Genomic DNA, 26,902 nt, shown 5'->3' with positions numbered 1-26,902 from the left:
TGTGAGACCATATGCTTTGATAAGCCTCCATGGCTTTGCGAAGTGAAAGGTCAAAATGCCGTAGGCGCTCCTTTTGTCATTTGATGCTCACCCGACAGCGGATATCTACGAGGAAAGCTTATTCCCTGCTGCTGCTGCTGCTGCCGACAGCTTGTGTGGCCTTTAAAAGCCTGTGAACTCTTCTTTCTTGAGTCTGCTTCTTTTGTTTGTAGTCGACTGAACTCGTGCCCACTGTCACGGCGCCCCTATCCTTGCTTTGGGTTACCGTGACTTGTACCTCTGGTGGTGTGGTGGCTGTTCCCCTTTCCCAGAAGTACCGGGGTGGCCTCTGTGCTTGCTTTCGCATGGTCTCTTGGGAGGCTCGTCTGGTGGGAGCATTAAAATTACGAAATGATATAATTAGTCTTTTTAACATATTGAACAATATAAATAAATTAATAAAAAATATTAAAAATTAAAAGAGGATGAAATATATTAATCTCTGAATCGATCAATTATATGACTATTTTATAGAGTATAGAAACTGTCCGAATGTCACCATGAAATTGTATTATTACGTGGGATGTGTATGCCCTTTCATCGTAGTAGTAGTTTTATTGATACTAACATTATATTTTATATAAAAAAAATATAATTTCAACATGGATGTTGGTGCTCTGACTCAATATTTCACATCGATAGATTGTTTGTTTGCACTCTATTGGACGATTTGCAATACTCGACATTCGTCTCCTTCTGTACAATTTGACTTACGATTTAAAGAGATCGGACATCTTCTTTGACATAATTTTGCAACATCCTTCATCACTTTTTAAGACAAATTCATAAGTTGGACATCATCGATTAGATCTAAACCACTGACGTATTAGATATAAACAATAACAACTAAATCAATCTTAAACATTATCACAACATCCGGCTATAAGGGGGGCCTTAGTTTGCATTGTTTAAATCTAAATTTATTTATTTATTTATTTTGCTATAAAGTTAGTTTTTTTAGCTAAATAATATGAATTATTCCGTTTTCGATCGATTTTATTAGAAATTTCTTCGAATCATAATATTTGTAAATATATAAATATTATATTTAAAAATCTCTAATTAACTGTTTTGATGCTTAAACCAGATCGAATCAGGCCGTTCGCGCCCGACTCGACCCGACCCGACCCGACCCACATAAAACGAACACGCCTCCATGGGACCACCAAGAACCCCTAACATCCCGCGCAGCTTCGCTCTCCCCACCCCCCACCCCCACGCGTTCCAAGAAGACCCTAAAACCTTCATGAAACCCTAGGTTCCTGATCTCGGACCTATCTTCGTCCTGTTGCCCTCGTTTGGATTCCTCATCCGGTGCGTCCTGTGTCGAATAACCGCGGCGTGCCGCAATTCCTTCGGCCTCTCTCCCTGTGCGATGCCGCCGCGGGAGGAGAAGCTGCGGTGTACGAAAGAACCCTATATCGAGGACGTCGGTCCTCAAAGAATGTAATCTCGAAGCAAATCCTACCCATCGTTGCAAATTCTTGATCTTCTCCCCCAAGAAATCTCGGAGGTCTCAATGTTTTCCTGATGATGCAGAAAGAGTATTCGGTTTAGCACGTTCTCGGGCGAGGAGATAAAGAAACTAGCGGAGGTGCAGGTGTGGAACAATCGAATCTATGGGATTGATTTGAGACCTGTGGAGAATGGGTTGCTTGACCCTAAGATGGTACTCTCTTGCTTCTTGAATTCTTTTTATCCTCTGGAATCTGCCTTTCATCTGGGTTTTCTTTTTCTTGGCTAAGGTTTAACACGTAGACTTTTGGTTTGTCCTTAATTTATTATGTCGCTGCACCAGAGGCACCTTCTGGTCATAATTGGGTTGAATGGAATTTGTTCTTTGTAGATCTATCATTTTTGTTCAATCAATAGACGTAATCACATACTTAGTTTTTGCATTAGGAATAACCTTTATATGGATATATGTGTGTCTATATATGTATGATCAGCATTAGCTAGCCAATTTGTCACAGAGGAAGGATAATCTATATGGTGGTGGAGCCATTGAACAGTACCCTATGTGTGACATCTAGAACAACAATTATTACAGAATTACAGAGCTGCTTCTGTGTCCATTTTACTTGGAATTAGGTATGTTTGTACGTGTGTCTTCCTTTGATGCTCAAGTTCATTGCAACCTGTCGAAAATGACTGTAATTGACAACTATCTATCTCTTCTATTTCTCTTTTAGGTTTGGTTCTCCTACTCCATGAATTATTGAATAGGAATATTGCATTGTACACATTGCAACTTCGAGGCTGGATGTTAAGGCTATTTTCTGATGGAATTATCATTCTTTCAGAATTAGTCATTATACCTAATTGTTTTGTGTAGTGTTTCGAAGATGTTTTAGTTAAGGGTTGACTGTGAGCTGCACAAGTCTTCGACCAATGTGGGTTGAGGGAAGGTTAGATATATGTAGTCTTTTCTCACATTTAGGGAGGTTGTTCATATTGTATTAGTCATATCCATGTAGCAATACCACAACTCCATTTTGTTGCTGATTGTCGCACTTCTTCATTAAATTCTTAGAACTTTTCATATTGTTTTAAAGCTCATTTGGTTAAGAGTGAAGCAATATTTTTATTAATAAGAGGAATTGATGCATTGGCCTCCTGTGTCTACAGACATATATGGTGAAGGATACATATTGTCAAAGATTTTATGCCAATGCTAGCTCGGTGAAAAGTATGATGTTACTATAAATTGTGATATTTTCTGTGCCCTCTGACATGTATGATGGCTCGTTGCACTTAAGTCAATATCGGCTGGTAATGCTAACAAACATGCTATCCTTGCTTGCTAAATCTTTGATCCTTGGTTTAGGGCTTAAGTTGCAAGATTTGTTATCATTTGAAGGCTATCACTTGATTAATGATGCTGCTTTCTTGATAGTAAACCAATGCAACTTGGGATAAGTTGGTTTATTGTCTTCACAGGCTTAATCAATTCAGCCTGATTTGACCTGCTTAACTAATTGTTTCTGGATTCAACCTAACATCAATTGGTGAAAAAAGGGTCTTTTGGTTTTGGCATTCATTCCCTTTTGGTTTGATATGTTTACAAACTTAAAAAACTTAGCACATTTGACCTGCTTAACTAGTTGTTTTTGACTTCGACCTAACCTCAATTGGTGAAAAAAAGGGCCCTTTGGTCAGTTGGTTGTGACATTCATGGCCATTTCACATCCATACCATTTTCTAGGATTATGCTTTATTCTTCAACATACTTAATTGTTAAATTGTTTTATCATCAGTATTACTGATTAAACCTAATCTTCAGGGTGCTGCTAACAAAGCCGGAGTTTGTGCTACATGCCATGGGAATTTCACTGAGTGTCCTGGACATTTTGGATATCTAAAGCTGACACTACCTGTTTTCAATGTTGGCTTTTTCAATTCTATTCTTAATGTCTTGAAGTGCATCTGCAAGGTACTTTCTTCCTTTAAGGCACGATCTATTACGATTTACAAGATTGTCTTTTATCACCATTTCTATTGCGGATTATAAACACATGCATTTACATCTGTAACCATATGTATTTTTTACACTTGAGCTAGATTTGTTTCAAGAAATAGAGGCTGCAATCCTATCATTTTAAGATCAAGCATGGATGCTCTATATTGAACATTGGGTCCATGATCTACAATGTTCATGGTGTTTGGAAACTAAAACTTATGCGATATATTGTGTGCTTATCAAACTGACACAAAATGAGTGGTGTACAAATCGTTCATGCATGATGTATTGCTGCTGTTCTAAATATGCTTGATGAATACACACAAAATTTCAACTGGTTTTGATGCTTCCACACTGTCAACAAACCAAACACATTCTATGATGTTATAGCTGCTTCCTTTCCCTCCTGTTTGATGCATATATCGGGGTGTTTTTAAAAAAATAATTTTTCATTGCTGAGGCTTTCAAAAATGTTGTGGATCATGTTTAATGGAGTTGATATTCGATTCAGAGCCTTTAATATTAATTGATGGGATTGAATACTGCTCAATCCTTATGTTAGGATTATAGTTCAACCCTCTATGCGGTCATGAGCTTCTTTTTTATGGTAAACTTACTCCATTTATGCTATTTAGGCCTGTGCTAGGATACTTCTGTTGGAAAATGATCGGAGAATTTTTTTGAAGAAGATGAGAAATCCTAAAGCTGATATATTCATGAAAAATGCTCTTATGAAGAAAATCAGAGACAAGTGCAAAATTTCTATTTGTCCTTGGTGTGGAAGTAGAAACGGTCAGTAGCAATGTGTTGTTTTAAACTTTTTGAAGTCCGAAGTACTTGCTGATTACATATTATTTATTTTGGCAACAATGAGAAGCATATATGATTTCATGTTATTCATAATAATGTTTACTTGCATATATTCTCTTAAGTATTTTATATTTTTGCAATTTTTTGTTTTCGTGTTTGCAGGTGGAAGGACTTGTTTTCTTGTTTGAGTTCTGTTCTGTTTTCTTCTTGTTGAACAATGGTTTTTTAATTATTCTACCCGTGCTAAGCTGACAACATGTTGCTTTTCTTTCAAGTTTATCTCACTTAGAATGGACATTGTTATACTCAAGCCATTCAAAAACAATTGTACATTCATTTGAATCAAATGCAAACAATAGTTTACCTGTTCATGTTGGATTTGCTTGCATCCCTAGTTCCAATGTTCCAATTAGTGTTGCAAACTATTGCTGTAAACTAAAGGATGTTGGTTATTGTCATTGTCATGGTTAAGGACTAAGTGGCGATGTATGTGCTACAAGTCTCTGCATCCAAGTAATGCATACATCTGCAAATTGGAGTATAAGAAAAGGTCTTTGTTTCTTAACCGTATCACAATTATCATGCCTTGGAACATACAGAAGTTACTGTTCTTGGTGGCATCATCTTTTTAGTTCACACCGAAGCATTCTAGTAATATGCTGGCATGGCATCTGCTTATGACATGGAGGCCAGCCTACATTTGTACAGGGTTCGTGTTGGCTGGCATGGTCTATTTCCAAACCACAATATTGAGATGCCCTTGGCAACACATAAAAACCTGTAGTGATATTCTGCGCACACAAGTTGATACCTTAAATCCATGGTCTGTTTAGAATCAAAAGCATTGCAATTATTGATGATTGACTGTTAATTCCTTTTATAAGGAACTTCGGCAGCAATTAGCCAATCTTAAGGAGTAGATCATTTACTAACTCTTCTCTGCCCAACTGCTAACAGAAACAAATGTGATCTCATCTCACGCTCAGATGGATCTTCTAAATGACCTTTTTTGTATATCCTTTTTATCTTTGTGTCCCTCTTGGTTGTCCCCCTTCCTGGAGTATAGGTTTCTGATGATTATGATGCTGAGCAGATATGGGGTAGTTAGCCTATCTGTTTTCAAGTCACCTATGCCTGCATCTTAAAGTGTGCCTCAAGTCACCATCCTTGGAGCTTTTGTCATGATCACTAATTTATATTTGCTCTCATTTCTTCATACTGTAGAAAGTTGTAAAAAATTCCTGTGTAATTGGCATAGAAGAAGGTGCCTTGTTGAATGCTATTTTGTACTTAATCCTAAACCTTACATGATCATGAACAAATGTATTTTGTACTTCATATATCTTCTGAAAGAAATATGTTGTGCATAGTTTTCCTGTTTTCATACTCGTCATCTAAGATGTAAATTATCTTTCTTCATGAAGTAGCTGCTTGCACTTTTGTCGGTCTTCTAGATATTCACACCCATTTATCTTTTGTAGATGCTTTTCAGGAGTATGTCATCTTTAAAATAATAAGACAACATGCAATATTTAGAAGAAAATTAAAACGTTAAACCATGGTTCATCTTACCGGTCCATACCGGTGTACTGATTGGCCATCGGTATGGTATATATCGAACTATACCGATGTACTGACACATAATATAGTGGGGCATATCGATAGATCAGTGTGCACCTCCCTGTACCGGTCCCCTATCGGATTGGTACATATTGCCTGGTACTGGCCCTTTGTTGGACTAGTATGTACCGCCCATACCGGGCGATAACACTACAGTGTGGTGAACCTTGCTTAAAAGCCTCAACAGTTAATATCCATGCCTTACACCATGGTTCTGTTAAATGCGTAATTAATAACTTTAAACAGCCTTCTGTGTAAGTTTTAAATTGTGACTGATCAGTTCTGATTGGCATCATTACAAAATTCTTTAGAATCGAGAGGAACCTCCCTATAAGTTACTTGATGCCCATGTATATTCATGTATTTATATTTAACAGTATATGGATATTAGATAAAAAGCTGTTTACCTTTGATACATCCATATGAAGTTTAATGATGGGTAATTGCAAATAATTGAAGTGCCATCTTCCTTGTTGGCAGAAAGTTCTCTAATGCTTGCTTATACTTTTTTACATTTGGCTGATAGTAAAAGATATGCATGATTTATGCAAGTAATGAAGATCAACAATCCATTTGGTGTAGTTAAGTCCTGCTTTAGCTGCTTTTAACTTAATTTCTTATCAATGCAGGTGTGGTAAAAAAAGCAAGATCATCATTCGCCATTGCTCATGACTTTTCAAGAAGTGTTGATGAAAGCATAGAAGTAGTCCGTGCTGCATTATCTCACATTAAAGCTAAATCATCCTTTCAAATTGTGCATGTTTTAAGTCCAGTTACTGTTCTTTCTCTTTTTAAAAGAATGGTCGATGAGGTAAATGCTTCCTTTAATGATTGAACTTTGAATGTTAAACTATAGAAGAAAATAATAATTTGTTGTTCTTGCCTTTTCTTTTGTTTGTCGATAACTTCCCCCCGTTCTTGAGCTGCAGGACTGTGAATTGCTTAATCTTTATGATAGACCCGATAAATTAATCGTGACAACTATTGCAGTGCCACCCGTGGCTGTCCGCCCTTCTGTTTTTGTTGATTTTGGAAAATCAAGGTATGTCTATGGCTTTTTGTTCTTTCTTTCTACAATGCATCTTAGTCACTGATCTGTTGATTTTTCATCATGCTGTTCCTTTGTTGTCTTGCAGTAACTATATCTAATTTTTGTTCATTTCAGCAATGAGGATAGTATCACTACCATATTGAAAAATATAATCAACACCAATTCTATTCTTCGAGAGGATCTTGAAGGTGCTGCTCCTCCATTCAAGTGTTTGGTAAGAGTTGTCACTCTTTAACTTCTGTTTTGGTCCTCCTTTGGAATAAATTAGTCAGCTGAAACAAATACTTGAAAGTTAAGTTGATAGGTTTGGCTTTCTTTCCATTACGAATCTATCAAAGGTTGGTTAAGTGCAGGGGCTTATTTTATATCATATGAGGGTCAAAGTTCCAAGTGAAAGTTGTCATTGTAGGTATCCTTGGTTTATTCACCAGAGATTAGCTTCACATTTGTTTATTTTGAAATATTATAGCATGGATAGGCCAATTCAAATTAATAACAGGAAGAGAACTCTCTTTACTTTGTTTAGGTCCTTAGGACAAATTTTTTTAATTCTAGCATATGAAGCAATCTTGAGAACTTCATTTTTGCAATAAGTTAATTCACATAGCTAAAGGTTTATAAATAGTATGGCTCCTATGATAAGAAGTTACATTTCTCAGGACCCTTTTTGATCTTGTTTGCATCCACTATCGGCAAAGGGTAAAAGCTAGCTACATATGATCTCTTAGCAAGTTGTCAATATAACTTAGGATCCATGACCTTGAACAGAATCTTGCAAGTCCTAGACACTTTGATTTTAGTGCTTCATTTGAGTCGAAGCAGGGTGGTCTTGGCAGAAGAGCCTTGGCATGAGCTATGGATAGATGCCTTTGTTTTACTATTTTCAGTTATTTTTCTGATTGTTGGGATATAGTAAATCCTTCGATGAAAACACTCGTTTGCTTGTTGATCTCTATCATTATATTATACTCCGTTCTCAATAGACAATTAATATTGCAGTGATGTTTTGCTGCATATTTGCTAGAAAATTTCATGCTGTCAATGCATTAGAAAATTATTTGTATGTGTTTTCTACCATTTGTGATGAATGCAAATAAATGATTTGGCACATGCTTGATTGTCGTTGAATCACATGAGGCATTCAATGTGTATTCAATGTTCAATAAATTGATCTTGGATTTAGCAAGCTTGATTTATCCTTATTGGGCAGATTTTCTATATTCTTTCAAATAATATATAGTAATATGCTTTAATTTGCATCCTTCATCTCACGAAATTTGTTTTCTGCATAGATAAATTCCATAACATCCTTTTTCCAATGGTTGAGTGTTCCAAATCAATTATGGGCACTTGGCTGAATTTTTTTTCTGCTTTTTCTTTCAGGACTGCTGGGCTCACCTTCAAATTCAAGTCGTTGAATATATAAATAGTGAAGCTCCTTCAGTTCCTGATTCAAAACATCGAGGACTTATTCAGAGGCTCAAAGGGAAGCAGGGACGCTTTCGTGGTAACTTGTCAGGAAAACGTGTTGAATTCACTGGAAGGACTGTGATTTCTCCTGACCCGAATTTGAAAATTACAGAGGTCAACCAATTTAAAACATGTAACAAAAAAAATAAAAAAATATTTTCTATATTTATCCTCGTCACGTATCTCAATAAAATTTTCTCTTGGCTGCTTCATAGGTTGCCATTCCTGTGCTTATGGCTAAGAAACTAACTTATCCAGAAAGAGTTTCTGCCTATAACATAGAAAAGTTAAGGCAGCGTATATGCAATGGACCTGACAAATACCCAGGGGCAAACTTCATTTTATTAGGTGATGGCACGAAGCAGTAAGTAGTTAGTTATTGTAGATTCCATGGTTTGCAGTGACATAATAATATTTGCAACAGTTTAAGTGCGGAAAATTGTTGTGTAGGCATTTAAGGTATGTGGACAAGAAGACTGCTGCTAGTGAACTAAAATATGGTTATATAGTAGAAAGGCATTTAGAAGATGGAGATGTTGTTCTTTTTAACAGACAACCAAGCCTGCATAGGATGTCAATTATGTGTCACAGGGTTTGTATGTTTATCAGCAATTAATCTTCATCAGTATAGTGGCTATGATAGTCACTTGGAAGGTAGTTTCAGTAATATCTCTTCACTTTTCTTTCTGTTCATGCAGGCAAGGATAATGCCTTGGAGAACATTGAGATTTAATGAATCTGTTTGCAACCCTTACAATGCTGATTTTGATGGTGATGAGATGAATTTACATGTTCCTCAAACAGAAGAAGCTCGTACTGAAGCTCTTATGCTCATGGGGGTATATTCTTTCATCCAGTCTGTTATTGTTAGATAACAAGTTGAAATCTGGAGTACCTAAGTTCACATCATTTCCTTTAGAATGTAGGTGTTTTTGTGAGTTTATCCAATGAGATGTTTTGGCAGTCACTGCCTTTTATATGCTTATGGTATTGTGAGCTATGTATTAGCGGCACAATATCTGATATTGGTAAACCCCATATCACAATCAAGCTAGTAGTAATGCAAATTACGATTCTGGCTCATGCAACTTGTCTTTATAGAAGATCTAGCTGGTGCACACCAAGATTTAATGAGTTCCAGACCGGCTTATTGAGTCCAGCTTGATCTTTAGTCTTTAGTCTGGGTTAAATATAAAGACATCTCATGGTTGCAAAACTGAATATGTTGGTGATATTGGAACGGAGTGAGGCCAATAGCGATATTTTCTTGTTTAGGGCCTTAAGATGATAACATATTCATGAGCATGCCTTGCATCTTTTGAGTGCTGAGTTCATGTCACATCTCTGTGCATGGGCGGTAGGAATGTTGTGTTAGTGTGACATGCAAGATGAGATGCATGTGCAAAATGGAGGTTAATGACCATTGTTCATTTTCCTAGGCCTGTGACATGCAAAATGAGATGCATGAGCAAAATGGAGGTTAATGACTATTTAATTGTTCATTTTCTCATGAACTTTGGGGTTCTGTTTGTGTTCTGCCAGGGTCTTGTTCATTCTAAACTATTTCTTATTTGTAGAATCAGATTTTTCCATAACCCTGGGTTAATCTTGTAAGTTGAGGTTGTAGCATTCCTGTTTGTTGCTTTCATGCACTTGTTGCAGTGATGGTGTGCTACTGTGGCAACAAAGGACAAATTTATTTAGTATTTTAAGTTTGTCAAAAGTGACATCAGATGATTATTTCCATCGCCGCTACTTTTTTCTAATATCATGGCCTCAAATCTTGGGTACTGAATTTGTACTAGGTTTGGATTGGTATGGGTTCGGTTCATAACTGGTATATCGATGCATGGTATACCAGCATGTGCCATGGTGTGTGGGGAGCAGGAGGTGTACCGGGTCAGCAGCGGAGGGTGGCACGAGCAATAAGTGGGCTGGCTAGCGGTGGTGGGTGGTGGGAGAGATAGTTAGGGAAAACAAATGTAATGACTTGGATCAGACCGCCTGAAGAGGGGCAGTTAGCATCCTGGTTCACGTGCAGACTACTAAATGCCATGCAGTACGCACTGGTCTAGGTGAAATTAGGAATATTGACTAATATAATTGTATCTATAGTCTAAAAATATGACAAAAAGTAAGTATATACTGCCTTGTTCATGCAATGGTTATTGATGGATGTGTAACTGCTATGGTTTGCCATTGATTGGGCAGTCAAGGAAGCACCCAATATCAATCATTGCCTTCAATGTATAATACTAAGCAATATTTGGTTTGTTTTTGCCAAGCATGTATTGGGAGTGCTTTGGTGGGTCTGGTACTACGAGAGATCTTGCCACCGTGGATTTATTGAATGCCTATCTATGTCGGGGAAATTTTTTCTTGTGCTAGGGGTGTCCAAGATCCATGGGCATAATGCACTTATGCATTGTGTCCTTAAGTTTCCTACCACAGTAAAATGGTGGCTCAATCAAGGAATCCTTCATCAATATTTGTAACTGACTTTTTCAATCCTTTCAGCCTTGGTTTCATAGGATCAAGCAAGAAAAATTGAGAGAATTATCTGATTTGAGGCCGAAAGGTGTAGTTGATGGACAATAGAAGAATATTCCTATAATATCCTTGTTGGTCCCAAGGATGATCAACGGTTCAAGGACACAAGGTGACCTTGCTTTTTTGTTTATTGATAATCTGTCAGCCACTTCCTTTCATAGAACTCCCATGGGAAGTCGAATCCCCCCTGCCTCCTTGAAAGTGAAATGTCCTGAACCACTAGAGGATAGGGGCATATCTTCCATCATCATACCATAATGGAACTGAAACTGCAGGAACTTGCACGTTACACACAGGTCATGTATGGTTCTAGAATCGCTTCTTTTAAAGGCCCAATGAATTTGATTTGATCTTCTAAATGCTGGAAGAAATGCACAAAATAATGACAACTGCTTTAAATTTGGGATGATATTTACAAGAAATTTGTGAAATTACAAAAGGTGAGAACTAATACTATCCCAAAACTTGAACTATATTGTTGTGTTGTCTATGTTTTCCAATATTCTTAATAGTTTCTTGCATATTGGGTTGTTTTCACTTATTTTGTTTCTGTTTTTATTTATCTCTTAAAACCACATTTCGAAAGAAAATAGCTTAATATGCAATTTGCAGTTTCCATATTAAATTTTTTCCTTATATGTTGTGACATTTAAATTTAATTTAATGTAGCTTTTATCTATAGGAGTAACACTTGTGATTATATATTTATATTGTTAAAGCTTATGTACTTCTGTTTCACAGGTCCAGAATAATTTGTGCACTCCAAAGAATGGAGAAATATTAGTTGCTTCCACTCAAGACTTCCTGACGTCATCCTTTCTGATTACAAGAAAAGACACATTCTATGATCGAGCTGCATTCTCTCTTATGTGCTCCTATATGGGTGATTCCATGGATCCCATTGATTTGCCTTCACCAGCCATTATCAAGGCAAGGTTCCTTTTGCTCTTCAGTCTAAATTATATGTCATACAATGTGATTAACTAGTGATATCTCTTTTAATATTGAAGTTTGTATTTGTTTGAATGCATGGACTTTGATGGCCAAAAGTTTTTTGCCTTTGAAATTTGTTAAAAATTATCTATGAGTTGTTTTAGGCATTAGTTTCATTAAGTCGTATTTAGAGGTTGCCCCTTTGCAACCTTGGAGACTGGGAGACCAGGGCTCAAGTTACGAAAATAACCTCATTATATTTAGAGTTAGACTGCATACATTGATCCTTCCTAGACTCGTGCACTGGGTACTACCTTAGTTTCATTAAGTTATTCTCCCAGCTGTATTTAGTTTGTCGCATTAATTTGCCAATATAATGGTGCCTAATTACATATTCTTTAATATGTTCTTTGCAGCCTATTGAGCTCTGGACTGGGAAGCAGCTATTTAGTGTTCTCATACGCCCTAATGCACGTACAAAGGTGTTCTTAAATCTTATGGTCAAAGAGAAAATATATACAAAATCTGAGACTATGTGTCCCAGTGATGGATACGTATATTTCCGTAACAGCGAGCTTATATGCGGGCAACTTGGGAAGGTTACTCTAGGTAACCTTTCATCAAATCATCTTGACTAACTATGAACTTTTTTCTTTGATTTCTGATTCTGATATTTTATCAATTCATATAACTTTCATGTTTTCTGAGTAACCAATATTCTGCTTTCTTGTATCTCTTGAAGCACATTACATTTGATGATATCAAAGGTTGTTCTAGTCTTTTAACTTTTTAAGGATGCATTCTGTAGTTCATTGACGGAGACACAGAGAGAGAGAAAGAGAGAGAGAGAGAGAGAGAGAGAGAGAGAGAGAGAGAGAGATAATTCGGAAACCCCCTGCAAGCACCCCAACAAAAAAGGGAAAAAATCCTTGTTCCCTTACAAAACAAAAAAAAACCTGCCTGACCTTCCCCCACAGGAAAAGAAAGAAAAAAAAATGTCAGCTGGCCACTTATGTGCAGATAATGGTCAATGGGATGTAGGTGTTACTGTTATGTCAAAGCAAACTGCGGGTTTGATAACTATAGGGCTTTTTTTTTTCACATGGATTTTGATGTATACACCAAGGATTAAAATTCCAATCTGGTGCTGATACCAATCAGCTACTGGATTGGTACAATTTTGGTGGGATTGGCATACTAACACCCAGTAAGGTTTGGTACCACCCAGACCAAGAGAAAGGGGGAGAGACCTGAGGAGAGGGGGAAGGAGGAGAATGGGGGAGGAGGAGTAGGTGGAAGAAGAGGAGGCAGTGATTTAGGAGAAGTGGAGTGGGAGGAAGAGGAGGCAGAGGAGACATGAGGCGATGGAGGATGGTGCGATTCGGCTGCTGGGTGACAGTGGTTAGGTTGCAGGGAGGAGGAAGAGGCAAAGAAGGGGAGAGAGATAAAGAGAAGAGATACAGATAGAAATAAAGGGTGAGAGAGAGACAGAGGAGCTGGCGGAGAAGAAAAGTAAAGGAAACAACAAAAAAAGAAAAATAACGATAAAGAATAAAAAAAGAATGGTAGGTGTATCTGGTGATAGGCTTATTGCCCGGTACTCTCGGTTTTAACTATCAAACTGGATGGCAAGTCTGGTTCAATAGAGTTACTGACGGTACTGACGGTACTTCCTGTGCCTGATCGGACCGGGCAATTTGGAGTATTGGGTGACAGAATCATTGCCCAGTACCCTGGTTTTTGACTGTTAAACCTGGGTGGTAAGTCTGGTTTGATAGGTTTCGGCTGTAGCCCCTGTTCCTGACCAGACCAGGCGAGATCGCCCAGTCTTCATTCTATTTTCTGGTGGAATTTCAACACCGTTAATTAACTGATGTGATGTTTTCTTATTTTTAAATTACAGGGACATTCTGCATGGCATGTAGAAAAGGGGGTATCGGGTGGGATGTTGGTATTTCCACTTTTCACATACTAGTTTTGTATGTTGGTTCTTGTGACCATTGTATGTCGAGATCTTTTTAGACTTGCATGCTGTTAGCAGCAGCTTTTGATTTGTGAGCTTCCTGTGTTCGAAAAAATAGTCAACGTTACTGCTTTAGAAAATGTCATCACTTAACTTTGTCAAGTATGATTGTTATCATATGACTGTGCACGTTCAGATGATACATGTTACTTGAAATATAAAAGAGGGATTGCTTGACCTTTTAGATCATGTGTAACATGTTATTTGTTGAAGGTAATGGTAACAAGGACGGGCTGTTCTCTGTTCTCTTAAGAGACTATAATTCTCATGCTGCTGCAAGTTGTATGAATCGTTTGGCAAAATTGAGGTATCTTTCTTTTATGTCATTTTATTCATATTTGTTCACCCTTTTTATTGTAGTACATTCACTTCAAATAATGCCTTATAGTCCATAAAATATTGTTTGGTTTTTGCTGCTTGATGTGGATGTGGTTACAACTTACAACACAATCTTAATATTGATTTTATTGAATACTGTTTACATGTGTGTAACCATGAACTTTTTGTGCATAAGAAAGTGAGGAAGGGGAAAATGGGCTGATAAAAGTGAACAACTAGTCTAATTTTAATTCATGTCAATGCCTCTGATTTCACACAATATTATTACATTTTTGGCTTAAATCTTGGTTGTGGATGCTTATGTGCCTATATATATATATATATATATATATATATATATATATATATACCGTTTCGGGCGGTATGTATTGGTCCGAGCATGGACCGAAATGCAGACCACCACGTTTCAGGCAATCCGAATTAAAATAATAAAAAATGATGGACCCTAGCCCATTTCAGCATTAAAAAAAAAGAAAAAAAAAGCAGATTAAGGCTCTTCTCGCATAAGACGTCATGACGCTGCCTCTTCGTTGTTGCGATGTTATAGCGGCACTGCCTCTTTGTCACTGTGATGCTGTTGCTTACCTTCAACGTTGTCGTTGCTGCTGCCGCCGCTGCTTCCTAGGTATCGCTGCATTTCTTTTCCTCCTTTTCTTTCTTCTTTCTTTCTCCTTCTTCCTCCTCTATTCCTCCACCGGACCTTCCTCTTCAACCTCTTTCTATTCCTCGTCGAAACATTGGTATGCACCAGTATGGGTCACTACAAATATCCATTGTATCAACTATGAAATCTTGATCTAAATCATGGCACTGTAAATGTTTAAATTTCAATGAGCGCCATTTGAGAATGATAACCTACATTCATAAGAGCAAAACCTGATCTAAACAGTAAATATATTTTATTGTGAACAAAACCTGAGATCAGTAAACCTGATCTCATCTCCTGGTCCTTGAAATTCATTTTTCCATGATTATTATTATTCTCTTTGTGACTTGATTTTGTTAAAAAAATATAGCAAACACAATATGTGCTAGAAAGCTTTATCATCTAGTATCATCCATAATGATCACCTACTTATATGGTACTACTGCTTTGCATCTACAGTGCCAGGTGGATAGGAAACCATGGATTTTCAATCGGTATTGATGATGTCCAGCCAGGAGAACATCTTAATCAGCAAAAGAAGAAGAAAATTGATGAAGGATATAGAGAATGCCATGAACTTATTTCCTTATACGGCAAAGGGAAACTTACATTGCAGCCTGGTTGCAATGCCGCTCAGACCTTGGAACTTAAGATAACTGGTGTATTAAACCAAATTAGAGCTATTGCTGGAAATGTGAGGACACTGTTATTTTTATTTTGCACTATTTTAACTTATCTGGAGTCTCTGTTTCCAGAGATTTAGCATTATACATTAACCATAAGCTCATATTTGTGTTCGTTCCAATGAAGTCTTTTCTGTGGATCAGGAAGGGATAAAAATATGGTTTCTTTAGTTTCATACTTTTATTTGAAATTTTATTACTGAACTTCCATTGTTTTTTGTTTTTCAGTAAGTTTTTTCTTTATTTCTTCTATTTCAGGTTTGTATGAATGAACTCCATTGGAGAAATAGCCCTTTGATTATGTCACAATGTGGTTCTAAGGGTTCTCCCATCAATATCAGCCAGATGGTTTCATGTGTTGGTCAGCAGTCAGTTGGTGGTCGTCGTGCTCCTAATGGATTTATAGATCGAACTCTTCCACACTTCCCTATAAATTCGAAAACTCCAGCTGTAAGTTTGATGATGTATAAATAATATTTTTGTTCTTTGAGATGTGTGTCCGAATTAGTTGTATTCTTGGCATCAAGGTTCTATCACATTTTCTGTTATGACTTCTTTGCACTTGATTGATCATAGTAAATGCATATGCTGCTCCTATTATGACAATATGATTTATACATATGAGATTTTTAGGCTTAAGCATTGTACACCACAAACTTGTATGATGTTATTTTGTGGCATGCAGGCTAAAGGTTTTGTTGCTAATTCATTTTACACTGGTTTGACGGCCACCGAGTTCTTCTTCCATACAATGGGTGGACGAGAAGGTCTTGTCGACACAGCAGTATGGATAACTGTCCAATAGCTTTTTACTTACCAATTTTCAAAGTTCATTCGACGTTTTAATTTTGTTCTTGTCTTTGCTATCTCATATATGCTTACATAATTTCTTACTTATCTAGTGTGACTAATATTGGATCTTCTGATGTATCTCTTGTACAAATTTTAGAAATGAAGATGGGCGAACATAGATATATTACTTGGAATAGGTTGAAAACCAGACCTATGTATGAAAAGGCAACCTGTGATACTCTTCATGTGTGCACAGTTCTCTTGTTTGTTTTCTCTGCACTCAGGTTTATTTGAAGTTCAAAACAGTGAAGACAGTAGGGAGGGGGCAGCTATGTGTGGATATGGTCTCATGTTTTTCTTTCTTTGGATGGACAGTCTGATAGGAAATATTGTAGTATAAAGTTATATCATTTGTCTTCATATTGGAATATGTTCATCTAACATATGTACAAGTAGGCATATGAATGCACAAGCAAGCCTTAGTGCCTCAACTGTTTAGGATCAGTTACATAGATATTTTCTTGCCACCGAACTCTTTTTGGGCAATATCACTTGTAAAACTAAGAGTAGTCAACCCAATATACCATTATCTAAGGTCTCCCGCTCTCTCTCCTTACATCACTAATCCTGATCAACTTACATTTGGACATGTCCATGCAAGTAAACTGTTTCCAACCTATTTCTCTGTTGTTTTTATACACAAATCCTTAAAACAAACATGAACATGGTATGTTTTTATAGATTTCATTCTTAAGTTATTGATCTCTAAGGTGCTAGTTGGACAGAACATTGAGTGGATGTGATACTCACCTGACTCTCCAATTTTTCAGTTCTAATTATTTCAATGGCATGCATTGCTTGTGCCATAAATTTGTCCTAATGGCCTGCTTATTTCTTCTGTCCAAGTTTCTCCAAAATTTTCGGCTCTAAGTTTCTCTCACTCATGTGGTGGTTGTATGAGACTATAGATCACATGACACCTATTACATGGACACAATTTACACTTGGTGATTTTCATTTAGCTCCTTGTAAACTTTATTTATTTTACTTTTTCCACATTCACCTGAACATTTCATGTGTTTTCTGTGATTATTTGTAGTTCTGTAGTTCCTACATAATTGAGCCCTAGGCTCTTAGTTATGTATAGGACTCTTGGTTGCTTTTTTTGTTTCCAAACACTATTGTCGTAGGAGTTTCATGTGTGGATCCTCTGAAAACTAAAATGTCTGTATCTGATTCTCTTATTGGTGTTCATGCAACACAAACTTGATGCATACATATGATTTGAAGTGTTTGAATCATATAATGTCCATAACTTTTCTGTTTAAGGGTATTCAAGGGTAATGAACTTCAACCTTGTTTTGCTCCTTCGTCATGCTTGTTTTTCCTCTCAAGAGGGCAATGAACTAGATAAATTTTGACAAAATTCACTGCTCAAGTAATGAGAAAAGGGAAATTTCATTTTTTTTAATATTAGCTTCTGAGTTGTACTGTTTTAATTCTTAGCATACTTTTTCACTTTATGATATGCTGTAATATATGTGCCAAATTTCTTCAGTTATCAAATTTATGCTTATTTGCTGCATAGTAGGTAAAAACTGCAGAAACTGGATACATGTCTCGCAGATTGATGAAAGGTTTGGAAGATCTCTCCATTTATTATGATGAGACAGTGCGCAATGCTAGTGGAGGTATAGTGCAGTTTCTTTATGGAGATGATGGCATGGATCCAGCAAAGATGGAAGGAAAGGATGGCATTCCCTTAAATATGGATCAGTTATTTATGAAAGTTATGGTTAGTATAGTTCAAATGCAACTATTGAAAAAGTTCTGAAAGATTTACATCTCCAGAAAATGCTCATCTCTTCCAAATCACAGGCTACCTGTCCTCCTAGAGAACATGACATGTTATCTCCAACGGAAGCTTTACGAATTATGGATGACAGACTGGCAAAATATGATATGTCCCCCGAGGGTGGTTGCTCTGCTGCCTTCAAGAAATTGCTCTCTGATTTCGTTCATAAGCGTGTATCTGCATTGGCAAACATGAGGAAATCACTTAAACTTGATGAAACTGATATGGGGAGAAAGGATTCCACTGTGTTGGAAAATGTTGCTGCTAAGATATCTGGAATTAGTTCTAAACAACTGGAGGTTTGTCTTGGCATTCTGTGTTGAATTACATTTATATCATTTGCAGATGTGGAAGTCTAAACATTAGTTCATTTGATTTCATGTCAAATTGGTATTGAAGAATGGAGTTCTTTCGAGAAAGAAAAACAAATTTGCACATTTTGTTTTTTAACAGTGATAAGTGATAACATATAGTATAAGTGACCAAATCATTCAAGCATCAAACTTCTATGTTTCTTGCCCTTGGTTTAACTTGGTTTTTACATTTTAGTTGTCTATATTCATCCTGCTACCCTGTCATCAACATTGCAATTTGTGTGCAATGCTATATAATGTGATAGAGTTTCTTGTTTCATGTACAAGCTCCCTTTACAACTATGGTCTCTGACAACTATTACTCTATCATCCTAAAAGAACAAGCCCAAGATATTGTCTTGTCCTAACATCTGAACTTGTCTAGCTACAGTGTAAAACGAAGTCCTTAGACAAACTAATATATTAATTGAGAACAATAATAAATATTGAGATGTGTCCACTGCTTATAAATATTCGAACAATAGTAAATATTTCTGATATTTGTGATCCTTGGTTATAGGCATATAATAAATCTGAATTAATGTCCATGAGTTGCTTGTATGCTTATGATGTTTGTCGAAATGAGATCTTGGTTTAGGAGAAGCTATAGTTCGAATATAGTATTGTCAGAGAAATTTCTTAGATGTGATCATTTGAAAAACTCTTCATATTTAAATTTTAAATTTTATTGCAGGTTTTCTTAGAGACATGTATATCACGCTATCACTCCAAAAAAGTTGAAGCTGGAGCAGCCATTGGTGCAATCGGAGCTCAAAGCATAGGAGAACCAGGGACACAGATGACGTTGAAAACATTTCACTTTGCTGGAGTTGCTAGCATGAGTATCCTTTATTTGATATTATGTTACTTGAAACCAGTGTCTGCCGTACCGAAGCATACCGGCCGTACCGGGTGGTACGTACCGGTCCGCCAGGTACTCGGTACACGGACCGCCCTGTACCGCTACAGTGCTACAGTGCTACACTGTAGCAGTGCTACCGCTCGGTACACTGGTACCGTACCGTACCAAGCCCGGGTCAAAACTCCGGTACGGTATGGTACGACGGACCTTGCTTGAAACATCTATTTGTAAGTTATCTATTAGTCTTGGTCAAAATGTTTGTGTATGTGGTTGTTTCCTCCATGGATTTAACCTAAATCTCAAGCCCATTTCCTTTCTCTCGCATTCATTCATGTCTAATTCTTTTAAGTTACATGTGATTTCACAAACTAGAGAATTTGTCATCTCTGATAGTAGTTGAGGATTTCTAATTGATAAAGTTAAATAATTGTTCCATCAAACAGGTTTATTTTTCCAAAAAGGAAAAAAAAAACTGAAAGCTTTGTTATTCAAATTTGTGTTTATTTATATGTAGTCTAATACTTGTTCCATCAAACAGGTTTTTTTTTTCCAAAAAAAAAACTGAAAGATTTGTTATCCAAACTTTTGTGTATATATATGTATATATTATAAGCATGTGAATATTGACAGGATAAACACAATTCATATTTCATATTTATCTCCTGTATGGACTTGTTTAATTCCTAGTGATGGCTCATGTTTTGTGTGCATGGTCTTTCTTCATTACATCAAATTTGGAGCTTGAGGTCATATTTATTAAAATTGGTCTACTTTTGTGGTTCAAAATGATAATGAAAGCCCCTTCTATCGCATTGCTATAGGCTTCTTAACACAAAAGTTCTATAAATATTTTATGCTGTCTCACTTTGGCATATTACTGTATGGAAGCCTTGATAACATTGCTTTTCTGATCATGTTTGTAACTTAAAACTCTGATTTTCATCTCAGATACATAAACAAATAACATTTCCAGTACTTACCATAGCTTGTATATGATCACTCACCTTTTAGTTCCTAATTAACACCTTATGTGACTCCACAGGATTGTGTTTGTGGGTGTCATTCTTTTAGTTTGACTCTGATATTTTCTTGATATATTCTTTTTACTTTAATTACTGAAATATTGTGAATGCCCTTTCGCATTGTAAGTTTTTTCTTAAACAACCATTAGATGTCACACTCGGTGTTCCTCGTATCAAGGAAATAATAAACGCCTCCAAAAATATAAGCACACCAATTGTTACTGCTACACTTCTTAATGGTCGTGATGTTTTATCTGCTCGTGTGGTGAAAAGCTGTATTGAGAAGACCGTCTTAGGGGAGGTATGCCTTTTTAATGCATTGGAGGTGGTGTCTTATTGGCTAACCTTTATCTGTAACAATGAGATCAATGTTAGTTATTTTCCAGTGTCAGGCATGCCTTATGAACTGTATGTGCAAATTGCCATCTATTTAAGTCATTGTCCATTGTTTGCTTTTGTTTGTCATGTTATCTGATGATTTATTATCCTCAAGCATAGTTTCAATGCCGAAAAGCTTCAATAACATCAGGTTCTCCACACTTTGTGGTTCGGTGAATTGTGTATGGTTAAAGGAAAATATAAGATAACAGAGATTTGAGGCTTTAAGAAATTAATGTAATGGTGGAATAGAATAATTGGGGAAGAGAGAAGGGGAAGATAAGAAATAAATTTATTTCTTAGACTCACTCAAAGCTTTCTACACTCACTTAGGGGAAAATTTATTCGTTTTGCTATTTACAATCCCTTTCCCCTTTTTATAGCCTCCCCAACTAGAAGAAAAGAAAATACAAAAGAAGAAACAAAATACAATTAATATATAACATTAACATAAATCAATTATTTATTCTTTTTTTCTTGAGAAGGGTAAAATTTCAGATTTGTGTAAGCATTTGATTAATAGACTTTCATTTATGTATAATCTTGAATCATGCTGAATCACGTGTATAGACAGAATCTTCAGTCAAGTTGTTATTTACAATCAGAATAAAATTTTGATTTGCTCCATTCTTTGTGCAGGTTGCTAAAGCATTGAAGATTGTGTTGAAATCTAGTCGACCATACATAGTCGTCAAACTTGACATGGATCTAATTGAGGCCTTACATATGAGGGTCTCTGCTGAGTCTGTGTGTCACTCAATCCTAAACCATCCAAAAATAAAATTGAAATCTGAGGTAAATGTCGTACTTGGAACTTCCTTTTTTGTTGCTTATCTTTTCCAGTGTCATTCTCCAGTGGGTAGCTTTCTTTCAGCATATTAATAACATAGGCAGCGACAAGTTGAAGATCTACCCCCCAGAAGCTGATAGAAGAAAGCTTCAGTTTGAAATGCACTCTCTAAAAGCGATGCTTCCAAAGGTTATTGTGAAGGTGAATTGCATAAGCTGTATTGGTATCATTAAGAATTCCTTTTAGACTGACTATATTTCACAATAAAAATCTGTGGACCGAACAATTTTTCATCAAAGTAAGGAAATAGTATCATGTTTCTAAATATTAGGGTATTCCGACTGTTGAGCGTGCTGTCATCAACGAAACAAATGGAGTATACAACCTACTGGTTGAAGGGTTAGTATGTTCAGTTATTCTGTTGTTTTGTAAATGCACATTTATAGCAATGCTATTACTCATGCTTTCAATGGATATGCTGATTAAACTTTGATGCATTTTAGAAATCAAATTGCCATGTCTTATGATCTTATAATTGTTAGTATTTCCTTCAACAAAGGATATGGGCATTTGATATCTTAGAATAGTGAACACCAGTTTAGTGTCTTTTTTTAACTAGATTAGTAGATAGAGTTGCATGTACGGATTGCAAATCATACTAGGTGAAGCTTGATGAGTCAAAATAGATTGGTGATTTTAAATATTTGTTTTAGAACATAGAAAAGAGAAATGACAGTAAGTAATTTTACGAGAGTCCGAGGGACCATAAAGACAATAATGTAAAACTTCTCAAAGGTAGGATGGAGAAGGAAGAAGTTTGGAACTTGGACATAAACAGTAGTAATATACAATGGATTCTGATAACCACTAAAATTAGGAATGTGACAAAGGAGAACCTAGAGAATCTAAAGGTAAATATGTATTTTCAAAAGAGAGCTAATGGTAGTGCGAGGAAGTTAAAAAAGAAACAACCGTTAGATGAGTATGCTTTAAAGATTGCAAAAATATATAAAATTAAGCAGAATTTTGATAGATATGTATAAGTTAATAAAGAGGGATCAAACACACATGATAAAATACAAGGGCTTATGATGATTTTTATAGTTAAATATTTATTAAGAATAAGAATTTTTTTTTTTGCAACCTTATAAAAGATTAGAGATTTAGGTCACATAGTTAAATGTTGTCGTCATCCTCTGCCTGATGGTTAGCAGCCCAGAGTTTTGATGCTAGTCCTTGCTCTGTCCACTGGCTAGATTTTTGCCTGATACTCTTGCATTGCTCTTTTAGCAACAGAGAGAATTAGCTGACTTTTCTGGACTTCTTTGAATGTAGTACAAACCTTTTAGCTGTCATGGGTACTCCAGGAATTGATGCAAGTAAAACAAGAAGTAACCATGTCATTGAAGTTCAGCGGACACTTGGAATTGAAGCTGCAAGGCAATGCATCATTAATGAAATACAATATACCATGCGTGGCCATGGAATGAGTATAGATACTCGCCATATGATGCTTCTGGCAGATCTAATGACCTATAAGGTAAGGCATTAGATGCATCTACTTTCTGGCTGCAGCCCGGCAATTAAGGATTTCTTTAATGTTTAAATGTGTAATCTTTTGTGATTGTTTGTAACAGGGAGAAGTGCTTGGGATTACAAGATTTGGCATTTCAAAAATGAAAGAAAGTGTTCTGATGCTAGCATCTTTTGAGAAAACTGCAGAGCACTTGTTTAATGCTTCGTATGGTGGAAGGGACGATCAAATAGAGGGTGTTAGCGAATGTATTATAATGGGCATCCCCATGCAACTTGGAACTGGAATACTGAAAGTTAGACAAAGGTACATATATAAATCAACATGATAGCAAATATGGTCTTTTAATTTAATTTATTTCATGCTCATTAGCAGCGTTTTGGTCTTAAATCTTAACTGCAAGTTTTTGTTGAAATGTCCTTTTCTGGATAAGATAAATTTATCTGTTAAAATTATGTATTTATTAACAAGAGACCATGTATAAATGTTTTGCAATTAGATAATAATGGTGTATCATGACACGAGTCCATGGGTGATTAAAAAAATAAAAACACACGCAGACAAACCAAGGTAGAGGTTTGTCTGATGATTTTTGATATTTTTGAGGAAACATTATAAGGGCCAAGAGTGTAAAAAATGATGTGCCAACAATGGGGGTGCTTTCCCCTGTTGTTTGAGATCCTACGGAAGGATGAATTTCACCATGTTGGGAAGGTTATTATTTAATCGGCCCCGAAGCAAGTGGTTCCCTATACGAGGGGAAGCTACTCTGGCCAACCAAGGTGGTGGATCCCCTCATTTCACCAGTTTTCACTACTAAAAAGAAAAGGCCCAGAAGTGCAATGCTCTCCTATATGAGGATAAGCTCCTCCATTGTTTACCAGTGTTTACTATATTAGGGACAACACAGACTCCCAACCCATAGCAAAGCAATGGCATGGACTCCCAACACCCATAAACAAGTAAGCATTAGTAAACCAGTTTGATTAAGCAGGTCTCCTTAATGGATTCTCTCTATAAGAATTATAGGGGTTTTGTGTTAATTTTGTTTTTCTTGGTTCAAACTACATATTCAATTTAATTATCTTGATTTTAAGAATTATGAATAATATTCTTATCTATTTTGTATTTGAATAAAGTTTGATGTGTAATTGTCATTGTAATTTTATTTCATATATATGGCATGAGTTCGAGGCCTTAAGGGCATTTATATGATTAAATTTGTGCTATGAAAGTAATCTCATCACCCACATAATCCTACCATAAGAAGACTAGAAATATCAGAATAGGTTCCTAATAGGTAAACAACTTATTTAATATATGGTTAACTATATTAGCATAGATATTGAATAGATTCAAAAAGTGAGGGAACCAATTGAAAATTCATTTAAAATTAGTCTTTCTTGCCCTTTTCGAAATTGGAGCCAACTAATGTTATCAGGCTTGTAATCTATGGTCAACTGGTCTGATGCTTGTAATCTTTCATATGAACTGATGCGCCTCAACCTGGTGAAAGATTTTCTTGTATATTTGTAACAAATAAACTAAAGATATGAGGCTTCAAATTCTTTCTACGAAAACTAAAGTACAAAGGGTTCACACCATATGTAGGTGGTATATGATCAGAACATGGCATAAATCTAGCATGCCAATGTTGTCAAAAATGAATGTCTATCCACTGTGATTAGGTTCGGTAATAAACTACCAAAAGAATTTTGCTAGCGAACCAAATTGCCAATATCGTTATTTTTATCTACTGGACTTTAATATGAGTAGGTATTGGTTCTGTATGCAAGCATTATGGAAAAAAATTCATTTAGTGCCCTTAGTTCTGATAAGAATACCTTATGAAATACCTTATGCAGAAGATAAATACATTGCCTAATGATGAACTCTTTTCCATCAGGGTGGAGAAGCTTCCTGAATTGAAGTATGCACCTGATCCAATTATAAGTTGAGAGATTTAACAAAAGCTTTTGCAGCATCAACATGTATTTTTCCGTCAATGCTCACCTGAAGATTAGTGCTTCTCTGATCTACTGGAGGAGTCTGAACTAAAGAAAGTAAGCAAATTCACTTCTTGGAACGGTTCATTCTTTCTGCTCTGACATCACCCATGCTGGAGTAAAATATCTATGCTTGTACTCCATGTATCATACAATTTTTGTATCATATCCCGAACTGCAATTATTTTTTATAACTCGATCTAGAATCATCGAATCGATACAGGCTGCTTTGTGAATGCACGTCTGCCTGCTGGAGGATATAGAAGCCAGAAATTGGTGCAAATAACAGCATCATCACGAATGGTGATGGCTACCAGAAGCTGCTGCTGTCAACTGTTTGAATCAGCTATATAGATATACATTGAGATTTTTCATTAATCCTTTTTTTTTTTGTGTTTTGGAGTGCGTTGGTTGATCATACAAAAATCTAAACAGGTCATGTTTCTTTCAAGTTGGAACTGGGTTGATTTTGGTTAAACCATCTCTGTTTGGAGCAACCAAATTAATATTCTATGAAGGTCTCTAACAACTCTATATCTGTACTGAATTGCTATTGAAAAATCAAGGTGACATGTTTTCAGCCGTGACTAATAGAAAGTTGGTTGTGCCATGAGCTCGGGAGGGTCAAAGGCAATTTTGACGAATTTTATTGAAGTGAAAGAGTGGGAATGGTCATAATGTCAGAAAGTATCGTTCGATTCAGATGTGATTATAAAGCAACCCTTTTAGCGAACGAAAAGCCACCGTTGGTAGGAAAACTAGGACTTAGTTGGAATAATAGGGTGGGGATCGAAAAATAGATCTCCGAAATCCCACTGGTAAATTAAAATTGGTTTTGGAAACACCGAAGCAAATCCCTCGCCACAGAAACCAGAAACGACGCTGACCTTAGTCCCGGGTAACTAAGGGTAGGTATGACATTTCATCCGCAAATAGGAGGTTGGTCGTTGACCCTCGACGTTGACCGCTAACCGCTGATTACGTAAGTAAACGACTCTTCTTCCCATCCTCCGCCTCCTCCCCTCTCTCTCTCTCGACGTTGATCGCTGACCCATTCGCTTACTCGCTTCTTTCTTGGCCAATTAGAGCGGCTTCTTCTCTGCTGTGACCTACAGCAACTCATTAGCAGACAGTGGGAAGGAAGATGGCCGCGGCGGAGCTGATCATGAAATCCAAATATAAGTTCACCGATCCCAATGCGAAAACGAAAAAAATATGTAATTAGCGATGCACGTGCGGCCTCTTCAGTTACGAGCCGGTCAATACTTAATCGATCGGGTCTCCGTCACGATCCTCGTGATGGAGCGCTCGCAGGTGGAAGCAGGAAGGGATGGTCGTGAATCCGAGCTCACCGTTGGATTTTCTGCTCCACCGCAAGCTCTTCTCGATGGCCTTTTTGAGGTACATTTCGCCTTCTCCCTCGTCTCTTTCGCTTGCTCTGCTTCGCCCTTCGGACCCTCCAATTCCTTCCCGGTGAGCGAAAAACGCAGCTTTCTTTCTTGCTTGCTTTTTTGGAAAAGGGGATCGGGTTCTCAGTTGTGGCTCATGATCTTGACTCGAGAAGGAAATGGTTTTTGCCCTCTTATGGATGTTCTCGGGGTTTTTCTTTTTCAGTTTTGCGGGTAATTTAGGCAAACGAACGTTGATTTTAATCAATCGAAACTCTTCGCTTACCACTCGTTTGGC

The 26,902-nt window shown here is 36.7% G+C and overlaps 1 protein-coding gene across 2 annotated transcripts; it reads left to right on the top strand.

Moving 5' to 3' along the window:
• Window positions 1-1,247: 1,247 nt before the first annotated feature.
• Window positions 1,248-25,758, top strand: LOC103986088 (DNA-directed RNA polymerase III subunit 1). Of its 2 annotated transcripts, XM_018826641.2 has the most exons (28): window positions 1,248-1,485; window positions 1,579-1,708; window positions 3,323-3,472; window positions 4,135-4,291; window positions 6,559-6,740; window positions 6,859-6,971; window positions 7,095-7,194; window positions 8,364-8,564; window positions 8,666-8,814; window positions 8,901-9,042; window positions 9,149-9,289; window positions 11,742-11,930; window positions 12,350-12,542; window positions 14,170-14,263; window positions 15,401-15,635; window positions 15,883-16,074; window positions 16,310-16,408; window positions 18,008-18,211; window positions 18,295-18,570; window positions 19,319-19,466; window positions 20,658-20,809; window positions 21,526-21,681; window positions 21,761-21,877; window positions 22,008-22,075; window positions 23,012-23,216; window positions 23,314-23,516; window positions 25,117-25,273; window positions 25,440-25,758. In XM_018826641.2, exons 1-27 carry the CDS (start codon window positions 1,415-1,417, stop codon window positions 25,166-25,168), a joined length of 4,119 nt encoding a protein of 1,372 aa, XP_018682186.1. In that variant the 5' UTR covers window positions 1,248-1,414; the 3' UTR covers window positions 25,169-25,273; window positions 25,440-25,758. The 2 variants fall into 2 exon arrangements, with proteins under 2 accessions (XP_018682186.1, XP_065008442.1); XM_065152370.1 differs by lacking the exons at window positions 23,012-23,216; window positions 23,314-23,516; window positions 25,117-25,273; window positions 25,440-25,758 and having other exon boundaries at window positions 21,750-21,877.
• The last annotated feature ends 1,144 nt before the right edge of the window (window positions 25,759-26,902 follow it).

The sequence above is a fragment of the Musa acuminata genome, chromosome BXJ3-5, assembly GCF_036884655.1.
Source record: "Musa acuminata AAA Group cultivar baxijiao chromosome BXJ3-5, Cavendish_Baxijiao_AAA, whole genome shotgun sequence".
Lineage (NCBI taxonomy): Eukaryota > Viridiplantae > Streptophyta > Magnoliopsida > Zingiberales > Musaceae > Musa > Musa acuminata.
This window is presented reverse-complemented; position numbering and strand designations above follow the sequence as displayed.